Source organism: Camarhynchus parvulus, chromosome 10 (genome assembly GCF_901933205.1).
Source record: "Camarhynchus parvulus chromosome 10, STF_HiC, whole genome shotgun sequence".
Taxonomy (NCBI): Eukaryota; Metazoa; Chordata; class Aves; order Passeriformes; family Thraupidae; genus Camarhynchus; species Camarhynchus parvulus.
In genome coordinates this window covers 4368743-4391268 of record NC_044580.1, presented here as the reverse complement: position 1 = coordinate 4391268, position 22526 = coordinate 4368743, and the positions used below count along the sequence as shown (strand labels likewise).

Genomic DNA, 22526 nt, shown 5'->3' with positions numbered 1-22526 from the left:
TGGAAATCCAAATATTTTGCATCTTTTCCCAACTGATTTCAATGGAATCAGAAAACAAAAGCTGGGCAATTTTCACTTCCAAACTAAGCAGAAGGAATTTGTCAGTGATCATAGATCTTGTTTTCATCTTACCATCCAGCTGTTTTCATCTGTGCCTTATTCTTGACAATAAAAAGGTCCATTCTTTAAAAAAGCCCAATGTCAGCCCAAGACATCTGTGCATTAAAACATCTGTGATTCCACCACAAGTACCTTTGTTTCTGACCAAATGGAGGTCAAACATAAGATTTCCAATTCCAGAATTGCAGCTGAATTTTCACCCATCAGTCTTAAAGTACAAGACTGGAACCCTCTTGTTTCCAGGTAAGAAAAAGAGAAGTGTGTGTTCTCTTTACCACTGCAGGATGATACAGAGGTATGATATAGAGGTTAAGATATACAGTGTCTTCAGAAAAAAAGACACATTTATTGTCTTTATTGCATTTATTGAGCTCTGACCTTTTGTACCAGGGACTGATCTGTAATTCAGGATGGAAACATGCCCCAAATTGGGGGAAACCTTCCACACCCGCTCCACCAGAAATTTCAGGGGCACTTCTGTGACAGAAAAAGCTTATGTCTAAAATATATAGAGATAAATGCTTACTTGGCTTTAAATGGTGAATCAGACACAGCATTTTTTGCTTCCATCAAGCTCTCATATTCCTTTGCCCTGGAGGAGAAAATATTCATTATTATTGACTATTGTCTAAAGTGTCCAGGATGTAAGAGCAGCAAGAGAGTTCAAACCTTTGGGGTTTTCTGCTTTTCTGTCAATGCTGCCCTGTCATAATCCATAATCCACTGGTGCTTAATTACTGGCCATTGGCCATTAACAAATTATGATTAACACTACTACTTTAAAATAACACCAGTACACAAAAGGTATATTTGACTTTTCAAATGGTAGAAAATTTCACAAGTGATATATACAACTGTAGTAATCTACTGCATAGTATAAAATGATTAGTGAAATAATGCTATATAATATTATGAAAAAATATATAAATAATATTATTATACAAAATATAAATGACAGACATGTAGTGCAGACCAGATTAGTACATCAGAGAGATGACAACATGCAAATAATTGGCTGTATTTACAGGCACAGAAGCATTTTTTATGTAACTACTGACTGTAGTGTAACATAATGAATGTTAGGTGAGCAGCACAAACACCTCCACCAAGGACTCCTTTACTGCTGGAAAGAGAAACACGACCTCTTTAGTCCCTTAAAAGTATTGTTTACACTGGCCATATGCCAAAAAGCAGGAAGAGGGAGACAAGACCTTTTTCCACTGCTTGTTTTCACTCCAGCCAGCCTGTGCCCACAGGTGAAATCCGTGAGTCGTTCCTGGGCCAAGGCAAGACCCACAGCAACAATCCTGCACCCCATTTCTAACAGCACACATGTAAAGCAAAAGTAATCCAGGCACTGCAGTGATGCAGATGCATTTCTCTCAGATACATATATTAAACCTTTCTTTATATTTTCTGTTCACCCTAATGGCTCAAGTTTCCCAAAGCTACTCAGATTTTCCTTTCGTTTGCTTCGCCATTCCAACTTAAGCTCCACACAAATATTGTTACATCACCACCAGCTCTGATTTGTGGGTCATTAATAAAGTCATTAATCACAGCTGAATTTAGTATTAAACATGAAGGTGAAATTCCTTTATTAACCTTTTGCCTTCTTCACCAGAAACAACACATTTCAGCTTCTGTACAGACAAGTCAGTCAAAGCTGAATTATGACCCCAAACCCCTGTTACCAAATGCAGATGGCTGGAATGCTTTAAGTCCTCTGCAAAGCCTGGACCAAGCTCCTGCTAAGCACAGCTCTGATGCTTCCACTCAGCTTTCATCAACCCTGCTTCTCCTGTGTCACTATCCAAACATCCTCCTGCTAGCAGCACATACATGATAACCTGAGATAATTCACTTATCTATATAACAGTTGTTACTGATAGCACCAGTTAAATGGCTTAGGGTTATAAATATAATTAATAAGACTAGTGAAACTTCTCAACACATCTAATATCCCACTGATCACCATTTGTCCCCTCATTCACCTCTGCCCTTCATTGCTTTGATACTGTAAGAGTGATTTAAGATGTGGAAACTCAGGAGTGTAACAGGAACCTATTTGGTTGCAGTTATTATTTTTTCCCAGTTTAAAATATCACAGCTTCTTAGAAACTGAAATGAATGTGACATTTCAAGTGCTGAGGCATAGGGGCATTCGTTGTAACTATTTATTTTCCTGGAGAAGAGCTGCAAACATGTACTAAAACATGGTGTGTGGATAATCTGCTAACATCCATGAAACTAAATTAGCAACATCAAAATACCTCTGCCTTATGTTGCTACTGGACATTTTTATTAGTAAGTCTTTAGTGTTAACATCAGAAAATCTTCTGTTTAACTCTGAGTTATCTTCAAGGACAGCAAAGCCATTGAAAACTCTAGCCAAAGAGTTAAAAGTAAAACCAAGCTTAATGAATGTGAGCTTCATGGCTCCTCAATATAACTTAGATTTTGAAACTTTCGCTGTATTTTTCAGTAGCACACCACCATTGTAAAATGATAGCCCTTTATTACTTATTACTGTTTTAATCACAATTTTTGATGACAAATATGCTGACTCACACAGCAGTCTGACACATACAAACTCAAAATGTTCTGAAGAAGTTTTTCTCCTATTTGTGCCAACAATAAATTATTATGTCAACTTGCATTCCAGGGTCTGACAAATCTTTGCCTAAATTCAACAGAAGTCACCCTGGAGAAATAATTAAAACTGGACCCAGATACTGCATTAAATCAACAGGTCATATGAATAACTCTGCATCCTGAGCATCCAGAAACCTGAAGAACATTATCCAGTTCCAACAGCAATATTCGGCTGGTGGATCTGCTCATCCAAAGAGGAAAGCAGTCAGAACAATAATACACTCTAAGAGCGTTGTGGTTTTGAAGGCTGATGTGCCTGCTAGGAGTTAATGAAACATCTCGTTTCTACTGTAGCTCTACAAATCTGTGCATGCTTTTTTCTCTTATTGGAAACCCTTCTTGCTTAAACAGGCAGAGAAAATGTGTAACGATGACTCTTACCTAGGTGAGAAGTTTTTTAGAGAGAAATGCAAAAATATGCTACAATATTGAGCTGAGCATTAACCTGAGCTGGGACCATTCAGCCACAAGGAGTGACACTGCCAGTTCATGATATAATGATGTCCTGCACATCACACTGATTTGCAGATGCCACTTTTTAGACTAAGAACAAATTGCACGTCTGACAACTCACTTTCCACTTGAAGATATTTTTAACTTTCTTCTTGTTGTGACAGGCAAAAAAATGATTAAATTTAGTCATGGGATTTGACACTACAGCAGGCTGACTTCTATTTGTTGATTACTATTGATTTTCTTTGATACTTCATTTAAAAATCAATAGCTAGAAAGAAAAATAGGCATGGTTTACACAAATTTAAACATGCTATTGTATGCTAGAAGAGGCTACAGTTTTGGCAGGGCACTGGCATCCAATTATGAGAAAAGCTCTTAACAGGTGAAACCAAGGGCTCCAGATCGATATTCAGTTTTCTTTCTCAATCAGAGAAAGTGGCCATAAATTAGGCTCATCAGTGTTATTTTCAAGACACTCCCAAAGCAAATAATTTTACATTTTTTCAGCCTTCCACTGTACTCACACTAGAGGACAGAAGGTAAAGTTTAGAACAAAACTTAGAAAAAAATAAAAATAAAAATAAATTGGTACTACCTGGAGTTCATCCGTGCCTTTAGCTTTTTGGCTTTCTTTTTAATTTTCTGTTTCTCTTCTCCATCTTTTAATGGTTCCACAGGAACAGAACTCTCAATCACAATGTCCACAATGTACTTTTTTAATGACAGGTGTTCCTGCAAAAAATAGTGGAATAATATTTAATGGTATAGTATGTGATAGAGATCATAGATTATCTTCCCAGGAAAAAGAACAGTGGTGAATATTTAACTGAAGGTTATGAAAATGAAGCCCAATTAAAAAAAAATCTTGGGAAAGAGATTATTTCACACTGGAGAGAACAAGATGTGCGTTTTCTAAAAAGGGAGAAAAATTATTAAAAGAACAACAATAAACAGTGTGCCTTCTTTTCAAGAAATTGTTACCTAACAAGTATGGGTTCCAAGCTGACATCCCTTCTCTCCTCCAAGCTGCCTTTTACAGCTACAGAAAACCTACCCCACCAACGTAACTCATTACGTGAAATAGCCTAGTTTTGGTTTTTATATTAATTCTGCATCAAAATCTAAACATGTCTTAACCTTCATTAAAATACATGGAAATATATTTTACTCTTCACTACTTACAACATTACCATTTATTAATAGGACTATTACTTTTCCTCTCACATTAAAAAAATTGAATTTAGGCAGAATATTGGTAAAATTTCGGTTCTCCACAGAAGAAATGCTAAACAACCAGTTCAATGCCAGTTATTAGAACAATTTACACATTTTTAAGATACTGAGGTTTGTATCAGTTTTCTTACAAAATACCAAACTTATTATGAAGTACAGGTCACCACAGCTTATTAGGATCATTTAACCTTGAATATTGTTATGGCCACAATCAGATGTGGCTATTCTTTCCCTTTTGGTAAGTCCCCTTAAAATTCACAGTAAATGGTGACATGTTACACAGATTTATAGACAGTATTTTCCAAAAAACAACCTATATGTTCTTTCGTTGATTCAGGAAAATACTGTGCCTGCAGAAAACAAAATAAATCTCAGTGAAATTTCCTGGAAAAAGACCATTTAGTTTTTGGAAAGCAGTGCTGCATGGTATAACCTAGGAATATATATCTGGTGGAAACAGTAAATGAAATATCCATTTTAAATCATAGGAATGCAAAATGAATACTAAATTAGTAGGTCTAATTCTACTGAATGAGTACTGGACATAAGAAATCCAATGCTATCCTCTAAGGAAATTCTAAAGGTAATGTTGACTTTCCCTTTGCTCCTCTGCCCACCTTGGATAAGTCCCAGTACACCTGAAGAGTCTTCCTCAATGAACTGTCCATGTTGCTCAAACCATACACATTGCCACAGATAGCTACAGTGGCTTGTAAGGTGATTTAACAGCTTTTGGAGGGATTTCCCCTGCCCTTAATATTCTCCATTTAGTTTTAGCAAGAAGGGCTTAAGAGAAAACCTTCTCAGGGTACCTCCAGAGGCTGTGCCCTTGGAGCATCACTGCAATGAGTGAGTTCTCCACCAAGCTGCTGCAGTGCAGGATGAATCATCCCTGTCCTGGTTATGAACCTGCAGCTCAATTCTGCCTCATCAGAGAGATGTATCCCTCAACACCCACTTAAAAATACCTTTTGCACTTTTAAAACCAGAAATCCAGTCCTTAGGTTCAAGCTGCACAGGAAACAGGTGGGTTGGAGTTTGACAATGTTAAGAAAAGGAAGGGCTTCCTCAGAACAGACCATGCCACTGCTGCTTTGCTACCAGCCTTCAGGGTACCTGTGACATCTACTGAGCAAGGTATTTATGAATGATTCCCATGGGATTTGGGATGAACATCCCTGCTTTCCAAAGAGTACAGGCCAGCACCTCCAGGAGCCTCCCTCAGGTATCTGCAGTGAGATGCAGCACAGGTAACACACAAAACTAACCAGGGCTGCTACTGTGCTTCTGCATCTTCCTTCAACAGTGCAACTGGCATTCTGCTTCATCACATCTGTCACTGCCCCAAAGTGACAGCAGAGTGGAATAAAGCTCCCACTGCACTCTGAGGTGGCCACCACACCACACCAGGGACAGTCAGGCTGCTGTGCAGCCACACCAGGGCAGCTGTGACCGTGGGGTCACACTTGTGCTGGGCACAAAGCAAGGAGACAAAGCTTTGCACCCCCTGCACAGACACTCATCTCTTTTTTCATCATCTTATCTGTGATTAGCTGCTGACTCGAAGAGAACTGTAGGGTTCAACAAGCACATTCATGCCCCAGGCTGTGGGGCCAGGAGAGCAGCCATGATGGTTGCACACATTTGTTCACAGGAACTCGAGCACCTCTGTGCACCACGGTTCTCAGCATTCTCAGCTTTCACACAGGGCACTGTGGATTAATATCAGACTTCATCCACACAGCTCATTAAAGTCAGACCAGAGTAATAATACCTTGTGTCACAAAAACAATCTCCCTCTGAAGGTACAGATCAAAGCCTGGGATTACCACTGTGGGCAGATCGACACCATTCAGGTGTGAAACAAGAATAACAAATAACTTGGGATTGGGTGACAACTGGCACCTGAGGAGAACTGCTGCTACATCACCCTCCAGAGCAGGGGAAAAATATTTATCAGAGTGTTTTATTGAGCTCCCACCAGTTACCTGAAAAAATTGAGGTTTTAGAATCCACTGAGTCACACTGAAGTACAGGAAGTCAAATCCTCTAAATAATTAAACTCCTGAGTAATTTTACCTGCACAGCCATAGTTGGGCAGGGGAACACACCACAAAAATAACAACCATCAGAGCACAAAAGGGAGTAAGGCCAGGGCAGAGTTTTCAAAGCAGACTTTTGCCATCCTTTCATTTAAATAAGAATGAAACTCATCAGTTTGGGGTGGGTGTATTTCTAATAAATGTTATGCAGGATAAATGAAAGCATTTCATTTCTTTGTAATTATTATTTTTATATAAGTAAATGCTAAGTGCAGTCAGAATTTCTGAGATTGAATTAATTTATCCTCTCCCTAAAAGCATTCTGGGTTTATTCTTATGGCAACATGAGGGGTCATCACTGGTCTGGTTCTGCACTAGGCTGAGCACATTCTGGCCCCAGATCCTCAGATACTGGGAAACCACCAGATCTTTGGAGAATTTAGGCCATTATAAAGGCAAAACATTATAAGTAGAGTATCTTTTTTATGGGAAGCTGCTGTCATTATAATCTGTATTCAGCCTACCAAAACTTTTCAGTGTAGTTTTAGTTTCAGCTATATCAGTTTTAGCTGAGCAATTTCTCTGAAGTTCTATTTTAAAGGCTTATGTACAATATACTAATTTTGCTAGTTCTGTCCTAACAGAACACTTTTGATCTCAGGATTAAACCAGAGCCAGCAATGATGGTCATTCTGTATCAGACTTCTGCCATCATTTTTCATACTTGATACTCATCCTCTGAGCTGCACAGCTGAGATCAGCAACATCACAAAGTAAGGGCTCAGCTCCTGTGAGGGTGTCAGAATCTGTGCCACAAAGAGCAGGCACTGCTCTGTGCTGGGATGTACAGCTGCAAGATAAAGAAACAAGAATTGAATGCTGACATGGATTTCCTCATGGTCACCTGTGGATGTTCCTCTCTGCTCATGTGATGATGGTTCAGTGACCCATTAGAGTAGAAATACTCCTGCTCCTTCTCTCCTGTGTTATTGCCATGCATTCTCCAAAGCTAAGAACCACTGGTAAAAATCCCAAGGTATCCTGTACCTATGTCAGGGGGAGACCCTCAGTCTCCAGCTGAAAAAGCCATGAAGTAAAAGTAAGGTAGTAAACATCCACCATGGGATATTTAATGGCATTTTGTACAGACACATGCTGTTAGTTAAATTTTTACGGAACACTGAAGTAATTTTTAGAACAACTGACATAAATTTCTGTAGAAGTTTCAATACTTTATTTATAAACAAGATGATAAAGACTAATATTATTGCCCATGTAAAACTGCAGTCACCACAAAGCAGACAGAAATTAGATTATTTACAAAAAATGTCTTTGCTATTCCTTCCTTCTTCCACCATTCTCAACTGTTCTTACTTTTGGTCAAGTCATTGAAAATCCTGAAGCTTTCCAAATGCAACAGATGGGCCTCATCTACAAACTACATGAGAAATGGAGTTGCCAAAAGCATTAAAGCTAAAGCTAATAAGGTCACCCCTGAAGTCACATTCTTGCTGGTTATTGCCTAGTCCCCTTCAACTGCCTGAACCAGAAAATCTACCCTGTTAGTCTGATATCTTGAAGTTGATAATTTTAGTTGACTAAGCACTTCTTATAACCAATGTTTTCTCTGTTTCTTAAATGACATGTGTACACTACAAGGATAACAGCATTATAATCAATATCCCCTGAAATAAAAGTAATTTTTTTCAGACTCCAGAACAAACATAATTGCATAGTTTTCCATGGACAGTGCAGCAAATGCTACAGAATGCTGAAATGCTATATAGCTGAGCAGGGTCCACTTCTGCTTGGATGAGGAAAACCATATCTTAAACTGGATTCTGAACCTCAGTAATCTGTATAAAATACAGCTGCACAAGAAATTTCCCAACTGACATCCTCTTCATACAACAGCCATTCACAAAACCAATATTCTTCAGCAGCTCTCCCCATTTAGTGTCCTAATTACAGCAAGAGCACCCATGGACCTGTCCCTGGCAGGTGAAACCTTGGATATGTATTTATCAAACCAGAACACAACTGCAAAATTATGTTCCTACCCCATTTTTTTCACTGTGACACTTGGCTCTCTGTATTACATATAAGTTATTATTCATTTCACTACTCAGAAAATATTAATAGGAACTTTATTAAATTGTGAAGTGTGCCAAAGAGAATTCTTCCTAACAAAATTCCCTCCTTCTAAAATTAGAAGGTAACCATAACACAAATACTTCTTTCCTGCTCCTTTCTTTTTAAGTAAGTGTTGCCTTTTTATGAATTCTGCCTGGGGCATGCCTGCACAGGCAGGACAATATTGCAGCAAAGCCAAGAAAGAATACAAAAATAACAGAATAAGCAGCCTTACAGTATTTTGGCAGTGCTGGTGCAGGGCAGCCCCAGTGCAGAGGCTCTGTGTTGTTTAACCCTGCCCTCCCTAAGCACTGAGTTCCCCGAGCACAGGCAGGGCCAGCAGGCTCTGGGATCCCTGGAGAGGAGAAGGCAGGAGCAGCAGGGTACCCAGGGACCAGGGAGCTGCTGGCACCTGCTCCAAGCTCAGGAGGCAGCTCTGCAGGGAGATCCTTGGCCAGAGGGCAGGGCAAGGCTGGCAGTGCCACGGCCACCCAGGGCTCCTGGCCTGTGCTCCATCATTCACAAACTCACCAAGCCACAGATCTGCAAAACCTTCCTGCCTATTGGACTTTCACCCAAAAAAACCCGAGCCAAAATGACCTTGCTGAATCTTAAAGTTTGTAGATTTTTTTCCCCCTCTGTTATTTTTTCATTTTCATTCCCTTCTATATTTCTGGATTCTGGCCAGAACTGAAGCAGAAGTGCCAAAATACTGTAAAGCTGGTTATTCTGTTATTTTTGTATTCTTTCCAACCTTGAATCCCCAAGTTCTGAAAGAAAAGGCATTCTTATAAGTGTTCTAACCCAGTTCTGTGGACCAAGGCAACTTGAAAAACATCTGTCTCCAGCTATTTATCTAAACTGAGTCTTCAGAACTTCCAAATACTTGTTATTACTTGCCCTCTCACATCAGCATTAAAATATAAACATGAGGAAGACTATAAAGAAATACTTGTAGTAGCTTCTATCACATAATAATAGCTGTCATTCATTTACCATTTTAATATAGAAAATACATATATCAAACGGAGTATTTTCCATAAAGGTAATGTACATAAGGAATATATTCTAGCAAATCAACAGGTAACTATTCTGAAGCCTACATATATCTTTTGGATTTACATCTCTACCTGTTTCAAAATAAACAATATCCTGCAACTGCAGAAAATCATTAAAAAGTGTTTTCACTATTTATTACCAATGTCAGGAATAATGGTTTCTTACTTGTGTATATAATCACTTCAGGGATATATTTGCCAACTTTTGAAGGGTTTTTAGGGTTCACTTCTAAATCACACTACCACAGGAATATTTGTTCATGATTTTACTACACGTTTCAACAGAATTCCTCACTATTTTATTTTTTCCTCATCATCTAGGACAATATTTAATATGGAAAACAGATGCTGAAGTAGACTATGAGTTATATCAAAAGCACACTTCAATTTTAAACAATGACAGCCTGAAACACAAATGATCAGTAATTCTTCATCATAAAGAGATCAAATACTATTATAGGACCACAAGTGATGATGCACTCCCAAATATGAAAAATCATAACAAGAAAGGTATTCCTTATTAATATGAATTAATAAATGTTACTAGAGGTGCTACATGTATAAGAAACAGCTTATAATGCAATGAATTTTCAAATGTTATTTTCTCAAAATCAAGATTTTAATTATTCCCATTTCTACGCTAGACTGTACTTTAGAAGATGAGTTGAGAGCACTAAAAAACTTTTATTATTCATTCAAAAACTGAAGAGTGACCTTTCATTGTACAACTAGGTTTTCCTTGACATCTGGGATTTAGGTTTTTTTCCATGAGGGTCTAATCCTGCTTTTCAGCATGCCCAAATGAAAAACTGTTTTTACTGCTGATAGTGACTGCACTTTCAGTCACCTTGCTTGTCCATGGATTCAATGACACAACAGTCTGCCACTAAGATAAATAACAAATAATATTCTTAATAGGAGCTTTAAGTATTTCTTCAGATTTTTAATACCATTCCCACTTGGAACTCCAACATGCAGGAACAGAGAGTGAAGTAAAGGTGTCTGTTCTGTGTGATGAGAATTCTGCATCCTGGCCATGAAAGCATCTCTGCAGATGAGGGAGGAAGGCTGGGAGGCTCTGATTTTATCATCTGGCTGCAAGGACAGATCAAGCTGAGGGGAGGGGGGAGCTCAGAGTCCAGCTGGACTGCCAGCAGCAGTTTCTTTTACTGGTTGTGGATATTGGAGATGCCCAAGCCAAAAACAGGAAGGGTGCAGCTGCTGGCAGTGATCTATCCCAATTAAAGGCACAGCCAATACACGATTAATCACAGACATTTTTGCCAAGAAAAACAATACTTTATAATAAATTAAAGGTAAGAAGCTATTGCTCTGCAAAGTACAAAAAGCTAGAATTGATGTATGGGGTACTGAGAGACCTTCTGCAAGCTGCAACATGGATTAGACTTTATAATCATTGATTTTCATGACAATGTCTTCCAGGACAGAATTATTCACAGCAGAATGACATGGCCAGAGCTCCTGGACTGAAAGGACCACAGGTACCACGAGGTATGAAATATCCATAAACAAAAATGAACCACAGATGCCTGGCATAATTCCATTCCTCTAGCAACACAACTCTGCTCTAAAAGAGATCCTTCCTTCCTCAGGAAGAAAAAAAAATTGAGCAAAGCCAACTCAACCAGAATCTGAGGCTTTACTGGGATGGGGAGTTCTTGTTTGCAAGTGATTTACAGATTGTTTCCCCTGAGCAACAGAGAAGAAAAATGGGCTACTGTTGGAGAACTATAATAAGATGCCAAGAAAAAAATCGAATCTACTACGAAGTCTGTGGATAAAGCAAACAGGAATATTGTTCTACATATGACCAAAAGACATGCAGCACCATACAGCCCAGAAATGGCTGCAGCACCAGCAGAGCTGGGCCAGGGCCACCTCCCTGAGCTGGAATGGTCATAATGGAGCAGCCAAATGCCAGGAGAGATGGAGGCAAACACCAGGGCAAGAGCAAGGCTGGACACACTGGGCACTGAGCACCCTGTGGCTGCCCCTGGTCCCTGCAAGTGCCCCAGGCCAGGCTGGATGGGGCTTGGAGCAGCCTGGGACAGTGGAAGGTGTCCCTGCCATGGCAGGGGTGGCACTGGAGGAGCTCTAAGATCCCTTCCACACACACCAGTCTGATTCTGTGAACACAGGTAGACATGCAACATACATCTGAATGTTCCAGAATAAAAAAGAAAACTATCAATTGTGTATAATGGTTTTTAAAAGCCACATACCCACAGGTATAAACCTCTCCAACTCCTCTATTAGATGAAACTAAAAATGTGGCCCTGCTTAGTATTGTTACTTCCCATTTTGCTTAATCATATCTTTTAGACAGGCTACCAAAGGAGTTCATAAAACACTACTCTTCATTTAAACACAAAAACTTGAAAACACTGATTCAGAAAGGAAAACAAAAGCATTTTTTTAATACTGCAAAGGCTAAAGCAACAAAACAACAGTGATATATAATTTAATTGGAATGAAAACATAGTGTATTCAAAAAAAAATTAGCAAAATCCTGGCCCCACCATGTGTCTAGACAAGAAAAGTCCTTGTAAATACAGATGAAGAGCTGCAAGGGTTGGACATTAAGCTATTGCCACATCTTCTTCCCTCAGTAGTTTCCTCTGCAAGAAATAATGAAAGCAGCACACACGTCTAGGAAAACAGCTCCTTGCTCCTAAAATCTAAAAACCTTTCAGAACTTCCAAGTGCTGTGAACAGGAGCTCTGGCTGTGGGTGGTGCTGGCTGCAAAGCTCACCAGGCTGGCACAGCAGAGCTCAGCCTCGGGCTCCCAGCACCCCCAGCCAGGGCTCATGGCTTTACCTGGGGCACTGCCAGCACAGGAGGCACTCTGTAAATCAGAGCTGGGCACAGCTGGGCCAGGACAGCTCCCACTGCAGCCCCAGCCAGCTGGGCAGCCACACTCCACAGGGAGCTTTAGTCACTGGCCAGCAGCTTTTTTTAAAGGAATGTGTGTGGGCTCAAGCAACCAGGTCTTTATATAAATCCCCACATGTTAACGCTGTCAGTCTTCAGACAACAATCACCTCTCTGCTCCATCATGGGATTATGTTTTCATTTGATCTAAATGCACCTCTTAGAAGTCCTTTGTTGCCTTTATATAATGACAAAAGCATCAGTTTTCTCTCCTGATACAAAAAAGCACATTTTTCACATATGCAAACAACAGTTCATTCATATTCCTCCATCCTTCTTTGGAATACATAAAATTGTAGCATGCACCTTATATAAATTAACCAAACCCTGCCAAGTTATCTACTGCATCTGGTTTTTAGAAGAGCTTTTCACTTATTAGAAACATTCATAGACCACATGGAATGACATGATTTATATTCTGAAAGTCCCTTTAAACCATGGCATTTAAAGACCAGGAGATACAGAGAGAGCTGGGACAATGGTTCAAAGGGAGCTCTTGGCTGTGTTTCTCCAAACAAACCAGGAGAGACAAGAAAGGCAAAGGCAAAAGGGAAAGCAGAGGGGCAAAAAAGTGCCTAAAAAGTGCCTGTAGAACCTAAAATCTGTAGGAGCTACAAGTAGGAGAAAACGTCTACAAGGTCCTTGCAGAGACTCCTCAGCATAATGAAATCACCAGGTGCTGTCCTGTGGCTTTTGCAGGCACCCTTTCAGTGAGGCCTTTGTGCCACACAGGCTTTCATTCAGCAAAGCAATTAGTCAGGACTACCAACATACTAATTGATTCCAGTGAAGTCAATGAAAGCAAATTGCTTACACTGTTTACATCCTTTGCTGAACTAAAAGCAAGGTGGACGTTGAGAGAGGGGACGGGAAATCAATAGCACAGAAAATGGCACTGCAGAAGCAGGAGAAGCTGAGAGTTTGATGGAAGCAGCCAGGCACTTATCAGAGAGATAATGTAGGCAGCAGGCTCTTACTGCACAGGAGATAATGCTGAAAGGATGTGGGCCAGTGGGAGCTCTGAGAGCTTCAGAAATATACTGAAGATGATTTTCAGCCTGCTGCCAGTTTTACCACCTAGGTGAATACAAGAGGCCAGACAAAAGCAAAGTTACAAAGGAAGTAACCAATGTGAACAGAACTTAATTTGCTTTTACAGGATAACACTGTTAGAAAACCAAGAGCTGCTTACTGTAAGAGAAAGCTACAACTGTTTCAGCTGCAGACTAATAAAGCCCCAAATTAAGAAAACTCAAAAGGCTGACGTGCAATGAAGCTGCCACACAATCTGAGAATGAACTCCATGCTTTTTCATTTTTGTATCTTCATTCACAGCAAAACTATTCTCTTTGCACGTTTCACATCCACAAATGAATTCACCTTCCTGACAGTGTAATCCCAGCTGTCAGCTCCTGCACCAGACATGCTGGAATTAAGCACAATAAGCACTTAATGCCAAACCAGTGGGACATTGCTCTAACATGAAGTCTGCTTTTACCTCTGAAAATGTCTCTAAAATTACAGAATTTATAGACATTACAGCAAAGAGAAAACCCCTAGAATACAGCAGCTTCTTTTTATTTCTGGCAAGATCAACTCCTACCACCCAACTGGCCCAGAGGAATCAGTGTCCATGACCATTAAGAAGTTTTTAACTTTTTGCTTACAGTCAAATTAACCAAGAAAAATCCTTATTGTGTGAAGAAAAATTATACAGTCATTTGCTTCAATCAGTTTCCAAAGCCTTGAGGAGACACCTAAATCTGAGGTACCAATATGGACAAAATTAAAGTATTTCAAATCTTGTGATTTCCCAAGTAATGGTAAAGAAATCTATTATCAGATTAGAGTTTTAAAAAAGCTTTCTTTCCAGGCAGCTACCTAATATACTGAAGAGGCTGAACACAAAATGAGTCAAAGATCAAGAGTAAGTTATTTGAGGTGTCAAGTGCATAAGGTTAAAGGTGGAATTTTATTAGGTCAAAGGTGATATAAATAAAATCTTTTATGTCACAGAAGAAGGGTCACAGACAAGACATATATAATCTAAAGACATCACAGATGACAAGTAATAACTTTAAGTAACACAAGTGTGTTCTCACTAGAGTTACCTTCACTGACTGAAAAATTGAAATGGGTGATAAACAACTATGACTATTAGAAAGCTTCCCTGGAATATGGGTTCATTTCTGTATAAAACTTGGGAATTTTTTTAAGTATTTAAAAACTTGAGAAGTTGCTGAATGCTTTAGTTGTGAGGTTGGCATTAACAATGCTTGCTGAATAACGGATACACAAAGCAGATTGCTCTGGTTAGTAAAACTGCTTTCCTCCTCTACACTGCCCAGATCTATAATGAGCATCTTACTACTGCTCTTTGAACAAAAAAAAGCGTAATAAAAAGCAGAGAAGGCCTCAGACCTGGAAAATTTCAGGTTACAATAATATATCTCAGAATTTTATTCTTGGACTAAGTGAAATATAGCCATGAATAATATAAAAATATCTAAGAATGGAGGCATCCATACATTGCCAGTATGCCAAATACTATGCACCATCCTGATTAAGGATATTGGAATCTGCTATAGTAACTCTCAAGCTGTTCATTCAGTTAGAATTGTTCTCTCCTTTCTCTCTTGCACTAAGCATTATTCAAGAAATACATACATTTAAACTTCATCTAGGTCTTAAGTTCTCATCAAAAGGCTTTGCTAAGAAACCCTGGATTTAGGTACAAAAATCAGGATCTTTGTGCCCTCTAGTGGAACTTCTGTTTTCCCAGCTGGGTGCAAAGGCAGCTGTCAGTACCGGACTCTGTTCTCCAGAAACTGGAATTGCTCAGCTATCAAATGAGATGTGGAGAGTGTGGAATGCCCAGACACAAGGAAATCCAGCCCAGTTTTCCTCCAGACTCTTCTGAGCCAGCTGCCCAGCAAGAACCACACTTCAGGCACCAGTGGCCAGACAGGTACCAGCAAAGGCCAGAGAGATCCAAGAAAAGGTCAATCCATACCTGGGAGTGCCCACAACAGGACAGATTCTGGGAAATCTCACTGCTGGTATCTCCAGGCAAACAGGTGCAGTATGGAAATTTCTCACATACATACACCAGCAAGTCTGGCACCTAAAATCAAATCCAAAACCACAAAACTCCCACTAACCACTGTCCAATAGGAAGAAAGAAACTGAGAAACCAGTTTAGGTACTTTCACTACAGCTGGGAAGGGGCAGGAAAGTGCAACTCCACAAATATTTATTCCTCCAGACTACTGTGCCTCTCCAGTTATCTTTTTCTGCTTTTTCAGTGATAACCACTTCTGTGGATTCCAGTACTTCAGAGACCTAAACTCTCCAAAGCTTTTTAAAAATGAAAACATGTTACAACCAGATGTAAGAAGCTGAAAACAAAGAGAAGATTTCAGTAAATAAAAATAGCAAAAGAACTGTGAAGGAAAGTGAAAAAAATCAGAATTACTGGACAGTGCCATCTGAATCAGCCTGGCTAGAAACAGATTTCCAAATACAAGTTCAATCTGAATCGGTGCTGAAGAACTGGCTTGCACACTATTTCCTCCTAAAACCTGACAGATATAATACAGGGGCATTCATAAATTTTTTGGATATGGCAGAACCCAAATTCTCATTAAAAAGCCCTTGACTTAATACTGTAGTTGAATTCTGGCAGCAGCAACAAAAAATGACATGAGACAACTATGCAGATGTCCTTTCCACAGAGGAGCAGCCTCTTGGTAAAGTACAAAATCCTCAGTGCTTTCTCAAAATCACTCTGTATGCTTCTAAAGAAGCTACTGAAAAACTATTATTCTTCTTAGCAACATTAATACTTCCAAAACGTTTCAAATCTTACATTTTGAAGTAATTTAGCACTACAGTTTTCAGCATTATGGACCTTGATGCACAGGATAGCACACCTGCTCACCTAGAAAAGGACTAAGAGATTTTCAGCAACAAGAAGAAACAAACAAAACAGCAGGATGGTGACAACTGTAATAAGACTTTTAGGATGAAAAGATAAATGTAGTGACATGAAAATGCCTTCGATTAACAGAAAAGCAATTAGTCACATTTAATAAAGAATCAACTTCAAATGGCAATCGCCTGCAGTATGTCAATGCACTGTTTCTTTCACTGCTTTTCACTGGTAGTCTGCTATGATCCCCATGCTAACAGAAACAGTTTTGTTCAACTCCTTTTCCAAGACTTTCATAGGCTACTCAGCTGAATGGCATTTAAAACCAGGAGTAATACAGAAAAAACAGCAGAAAACTTACCACTTCTTCATCTGAAAGCTCTCGTCCTTGTATGCTACTGTTTTCTCTCACAGCTTGTTGGTGTTTTTTCCCTTTAATGTGGCTGAAAAGATACACTTCTGATGAAATCTGTAATGATAATAATTTAATAGTTATTTTTCCTTTGCAAATTCGATAATATACAAATAACAGTACTTTAAACGTAATATAAAACATGCCAATTTGTCAGGGGTATGTGCAGAAATTCAAGAACAGTACTTTACTCCTCAAGCTAATTTACATAAACATCTTTTATGCAAGACTTAACAGTAAATTACAGAATGATTTGCTAGCCAGCAGTGTAATAATAGATAAAAAAATGCGTTAGGCTCTGCTCTCATTTTCACTTCAATCTAATTTTATATATTGGAGTTTCATTCTGAAATGCAAGATCAGTGAGTGCACAAGACTCCAGCCTGCTGAGCCTGAGTTTCTGTTCCAGCACTGCCTGAGGTAATCCCATGCAATCTTGCCTAATGCAGCAATTACAGAGAAATAATGCTCAGTGGCATGTAAGGCTCTGATAATGCACAGTCTCTGCAAAGCAGTGACAGAGTTATCAGTAGGAGATCTCCCAGCTCTGGCCCAGTGGCTGTGTGGCTTCTCTCCCCCACCATTCCTGGGACAGGGAGGGCAGCACAGGCAGAGAGCCCCAGCTGAGGTTGGGACACTGCCAAGCAATGTCCTTGGCTTCCAACAGAGACCAAAAAATCAGACACCAAAGGGAGAGAGGAGACAAAGAGAACACTCCTTTCCCTGTCCAACACTTTCAAGCGTCCAACCAAACTCAATTCAAGAACTTCTTGAGCTTGATGTGGTTTCTCTGTGAATTTCAGTCCAGCTACACTTAACCAATCAGCCCCTGAACTACCAGAAAATTCAAATACCCACAGTATCTCACAACAAGGTGTTCCCAGCTCAGCTGCCTGCTATGTAAAGGATCACATTCTTTACTTTGCTTTAATCTATCTTTAAACTACCTTCTTCCATCTGATGCTCCTGAGTTCTTGCTTCTCTCAGCAGACAGCCAATAACTGAGCACTGCCCAGAGTCTCCACTCTACCCACAACTCTACAGCTCCTTTATATCTTCCCTAACCTACCTGACCCATGGACAGAATAAGATGCACTTTTTACAAAAGCAGAGCAGGGATACAGTAAATGTGCAAGTGAGCGAAGCAGAACTTGTAGCTTCATGCCTTGGGTTTGTGCTGCAATTCCAGCAGTGTCCCCTCTGCCCAACTCACCATGACATTGCACAATGAGCACTGCTTCTTTCGCTCATAGGGTGTGAGCTTTGGTGCATAGTCAGTATTAGCATGCCTTCCACTACTGAGTTCAGCTGCTTTCTCTTTTCTCTGTTCAATTTGTTCCATGTGCCTTCTAATACTTTCATCATGCTGAATGGAAAATAAAGCAACAAAGAGAAAACACATTGAATGACAGCAAATGGAACTGAACTGTGCAAAGAAATATTGATGAATTTTTCAACTAATGTATCCATTTATACCTTCAGTTGAATCTTCTTCTGCAATTCTTCCATGGCTTCTTGCTGAGCTGCAGTAAGAGCTGCCAACCTCTCTTCCCGATCTCTAACCAAAGGATAGTAAGTATAGGGAGAATGTGTATCAGTGTAAAGCATGAATAATACTGACACATTTATGTCTGGAATGCAGAACAAGAAAACCCAAAAATTAAGTTGAAGATGGTTCAGTAGAAAAGAAAAACAACAAAAAACAACTTAGAGAATGTGGACATTTTCATTTGAAAGACTTAATCAAGATAGACACTTGAACCTTTGTAGCAGAACCAGGATCACACCTCAGTCCCAATCAGAGCAGTGATAGTCAAGAAGATGCCACAAAAGAGTGATGACTGTGACACCCTGTCACCACTTGCATTCTTCAGCCAAGGGCTGCAGTCACTCAATCAATGGGGAAGAGCAATGACACAGTGAAAAGCCCCCTTTGCAACACTCAGGGCAGTGCTCTATAAAATGTTCATTGGTACAGATTTAAATATAGAAATTCCCAGAGAAAACTCTGACCAACAGCATCACCCTGTTGAAGAGATTTAGATTTTTTTTTCTAAGAAAAGAACAAGGGGTGTAACTTGACTTGTAACCATGCCCATTATGCAGAAACCTGCAGGTAGGAGGTTTCATCAAGAACAACTTCCCAAGGGAGCAATTAAATGCTCAAGGGGAAGAAAATCAGCTACTCATGCTGTTTATACAAAAAAAATTGTAAAATGTGATGGGAGAGAAGCCTGGCAGCTCTAAAGTGCCAAAGACATAATGAAGGCTCTGGGTAAAACTGAGCTATGAAGGAGTCAAGCAAAGCCATCAGCCATCTTTTCAAAAAGCATTCCAAAATTAAAGGAGCCTGAGTGCCAAAACTAGAGAGCCTGACATAAGGACTATGATCCAAACAGCAATGGATTTTGTCATGTGTGGATTCCTGTTTGTCTGGGTTTTTAAACAGAAATCTGATAGAAAGAAACAAGATCAGTTCCATAAACGGAGAAGTAACATTTTTAAAACAAAAAGCCACAGAAAATATAAGAATGGATAGGAAAGAAGACAGCAGAGGAAGTAATTCAAATGATAAACACTAAAAATTGTTCTTTCAGAGAGAAAAAGTGAACTCTTCCAATCACTGTGGGTGTGGGAGGGGTGGGGAGGAGATTATGGATGAGAAGCACTAGGTACTTGATGTGTTATCATCCCTGAGGTACAGAAAGCAAAGCTGAACTACAAGCTTATTTTAGTTGTTTCTTGCAGTCTGCATCTTTACATATTTGTTTAATCCTACAAACTAAAACAGATTATCACCATTTCATACTTTGGGCTAATTACGTTTTTTCTTTGAAACAAAATTTTCAAGTTTCCATTTATTTCCAGCTCCATCAACACAACTCCTGCACAAGCCTTTCTGAAAAGCAGTTTTTTTTCCATGGTTAGGATACTTTATACAGTTTTATGATTTCTACTGACAAGAACAACATTTTCTGTATTGTGGATTTCAACTCTCTGGAATATAAAATACTTTGAAATTACAACTAAAGCTTTACTGGAAACAAGTTAAGGGCAGAGGGGCTTTTAAAGTCAGTTTTAAGTACACTATTCCATTCATACAGATGTTTTAATCACCCACAGATGCACATGGTAAAGCTTATACTGAAGAAACTTTAAGCAGATATTGCAAAAATCACTCATTCCAGCCAATATTAAATCTTCAGGATACAAGCCAAATCCTAGCTGCAGGAAAAAACCAACAAAACACCAAATGATACCTCCAAGGTTCCACCAAAACACACTGCAATCCAGGACAGAAGGGACAGGACAGCCAGATTCCTGTCAAGCTCGCCCCTCCCTGCGCTCCAAACCCAGGACCCCGAGTCCTCCCCTCACTCTGCTGTGGTACAGAAACCTCAGAACTGTTATTAGGGGATGTAATGACTGACAGAGCAGAATCATCACATTGTAAGGCACCACATGCATTCTTTCCTACTCTTTCCCAAAATTATCAAAAAAAAAAAAGAGAAAGGAAAAGAAAAGAAAAAAAATCTCTCGTGTAATCAGTATCTGGCAAAGAAAACAAAAGAAAAACAAGTGCAAGCACGGTACTGCAATATCAAGTACAAAGGGTTTAAAAACTGAGTCTTAGAGCAACAAACAGAGAGATTTGCTGACACACAATAGGAACAGAAGGCAAATGGAAACTGCTTCTCCTTACAAGTCATAAGGAAATTAATGGGGTGCAACAAAGGGATGGGGCAGATTTAACACTGATTAAACTCAAAGAGCAAGGAATTTTCTGCTTGAAGATTTGCAACACGATCTAACTGTAGAAGGCTTTAGAAGACAAAGACATCAGTAGGGCAATTATCAGCCATTTGCTTACTTTGAGGGTTTCCTCAGATTTCAGAAAGATGTAGAAGCCTCACACATGCAGGGGCTATCTTCCCAAAACAGCATAACCAAATTCTCCATGAGTCCTAATCTTCCTCGAGTATTTGCAAATGAGTGTAAGATCCTGAAGGATCCCTTCCAACTCACTCAATCTCAGGTGATTTTGGCTCAATACACTGAGGAAAGGTCCATGAAGCCCCAGCAAAGGCTACAGAGCCTGCCCAGAATTCATTACACTTCTAATGGAAAGCTGACTCTCATTATGATGTCGCTCAGGACTTCAGAAGATGAAAGGTGATTAATACATTTCTGAATATTTCACTTGGGGGGAAAAATCCTCTTTGTGACAATTTTGAAGAAAACAAGCCACGACATTAAAAACGTATCAAGAATCATTAGCAAACACCCACCACAGGAAAGGCCTTAACTTTTACCAAGGTTTTAAGGAATGCTTGTGGCAGGGGAACTGCAGGAAAAGAGGGAGAAGTAGGAGGTGAATACAAAGAGAGTTTGGTAAATTAAACAAGTAGAATATATTAGACTGCATCAGACTGGAAAGTAAACCTGTCTTGCACACCAACATTCATTCTCCCTGCACCTCAAAAGGAAGAGAGAGAAGAGTCCATGTGAAGTCCCCTTTATGAACTTTTAATTATGGGCAAAACTATAAACCAAGTAGTTCACAGGCAGCAGAAGTAGGGAAGCCTGATTTCCTGGCTGTGTGCTTCACAAATGTAATCTTTGGTGTCTACAACAATGTGAAATCAAATTGATGCCAGTAAGTCCAAAAGTTTCTGGAAAGCAGAGGAAATGGAGAACATGGGTACATAAATCTTGTTTCCTTTGAAAACTAAGGTGAAATATGAAAAAGGCAAATTATTACAAGGTCTTGTCTGCAATAAAACTAAGACGAATATAATAAAATACAGCCTTACAGCTTATATTGTGCATGTATGTAAGGAATACAAAAACATAATGCAGAATTTATGATGACTGACCTGATTTCTTCTTTCAAGCCATTCATCAAGCATCCTTATTAATGATACTTTTTAAAATCCTAAGCCTGACACCCCAGGAAGGTACTGCTGTTGCAGAGAAGGTGCAGTTTGCTGGGGAGGATAATCGTGAAGGGAACCAAAGAAACAATTGCTAAGTTACCTGGCTCTCTCCCGTGCTGCATCTTCTCGTGCCTTTTCCTTCTCCTGTCTTTGCTGTTCAATACGTGCTTCCTGCTCCTTCCTCTTCATCAGCAGCTCCTCCACCCGGGCCTGCCGCTCCGCTTCCAGGGCTCTCTTGCGCTCCTAGCCAGGGAAAAGCGAATTCTTGTTGCTCTTTTAATCATGAAACACACAGGAATTAAGAGAAGCTGCACTTGAATGTCTGCAGAGCCAAACTGAAACACAAAGCTGTATTTCACTGTGCCCCTGCAGCTCCAGACCTGTCCTACCTGAACTGCCTCGTCCCGTGCCTGCTTCTCCTCCTGCCTGCGCTGCCGCTCCTCCTGCAGCTCGTTCAGGCGCTGCTCGTACTCCTTCAGTTTGTTCAGCACGTCGTGCCGCTTGTTCTGAGCCTCCAGGGTGTTTATAAAAGCAATTTCATTCACCTGAAAGCAATCAGAAAGCATAAGAAAAGACCCAAGAAGTTGAAATAGGTT

The 22526-nt window shown here is 39.7% G+C and overlaps 1 protein-coding gene across 4 annotated transcripts in view; it reads right to left on the bottom strand.

Annotated features, from left to right (window-relative positions):
- The window catches only part of SCAPER (S-phase cyclin A associated protein in the ER), a 139416-nt gene that overhangs the window by 77824 nt on the left and 39066 nt on the right, over window positions 1-22526 (bottom strand). For all 4 annotated transcript variants that reach the window (XM_030954978.1, XM_030954979.1, XM_030954981.1 and 1 more), the window contains exons 16-22: window positions 22320-22475; window positions 22031-22173; window positions 18470-18551; window positions 18207-18359; window positions 16943-17050; window positions 3827-3963; window positions 647-712 (exon numbers count right to left, since the gene is read on the bottom strand). In XM_030954978.1, coding sequence (XP_030810838.1) covers window positions 647-712; window positions 3827-3963; window positions 16943-17050; window positions 18207-18359; window positions 18470-18551; window positions 22031-22173; window positions 22320-22475 — 845 coding nt within the window. The remainder of the gene's footprint in view (window positions 1-646; window positions 713-3826; window positions 3964-16942; window positions 17051-18206; window positions 18360-18469; window positions 18552-22030; window positions 22174-22319; window positions 22476-22526) is intronic.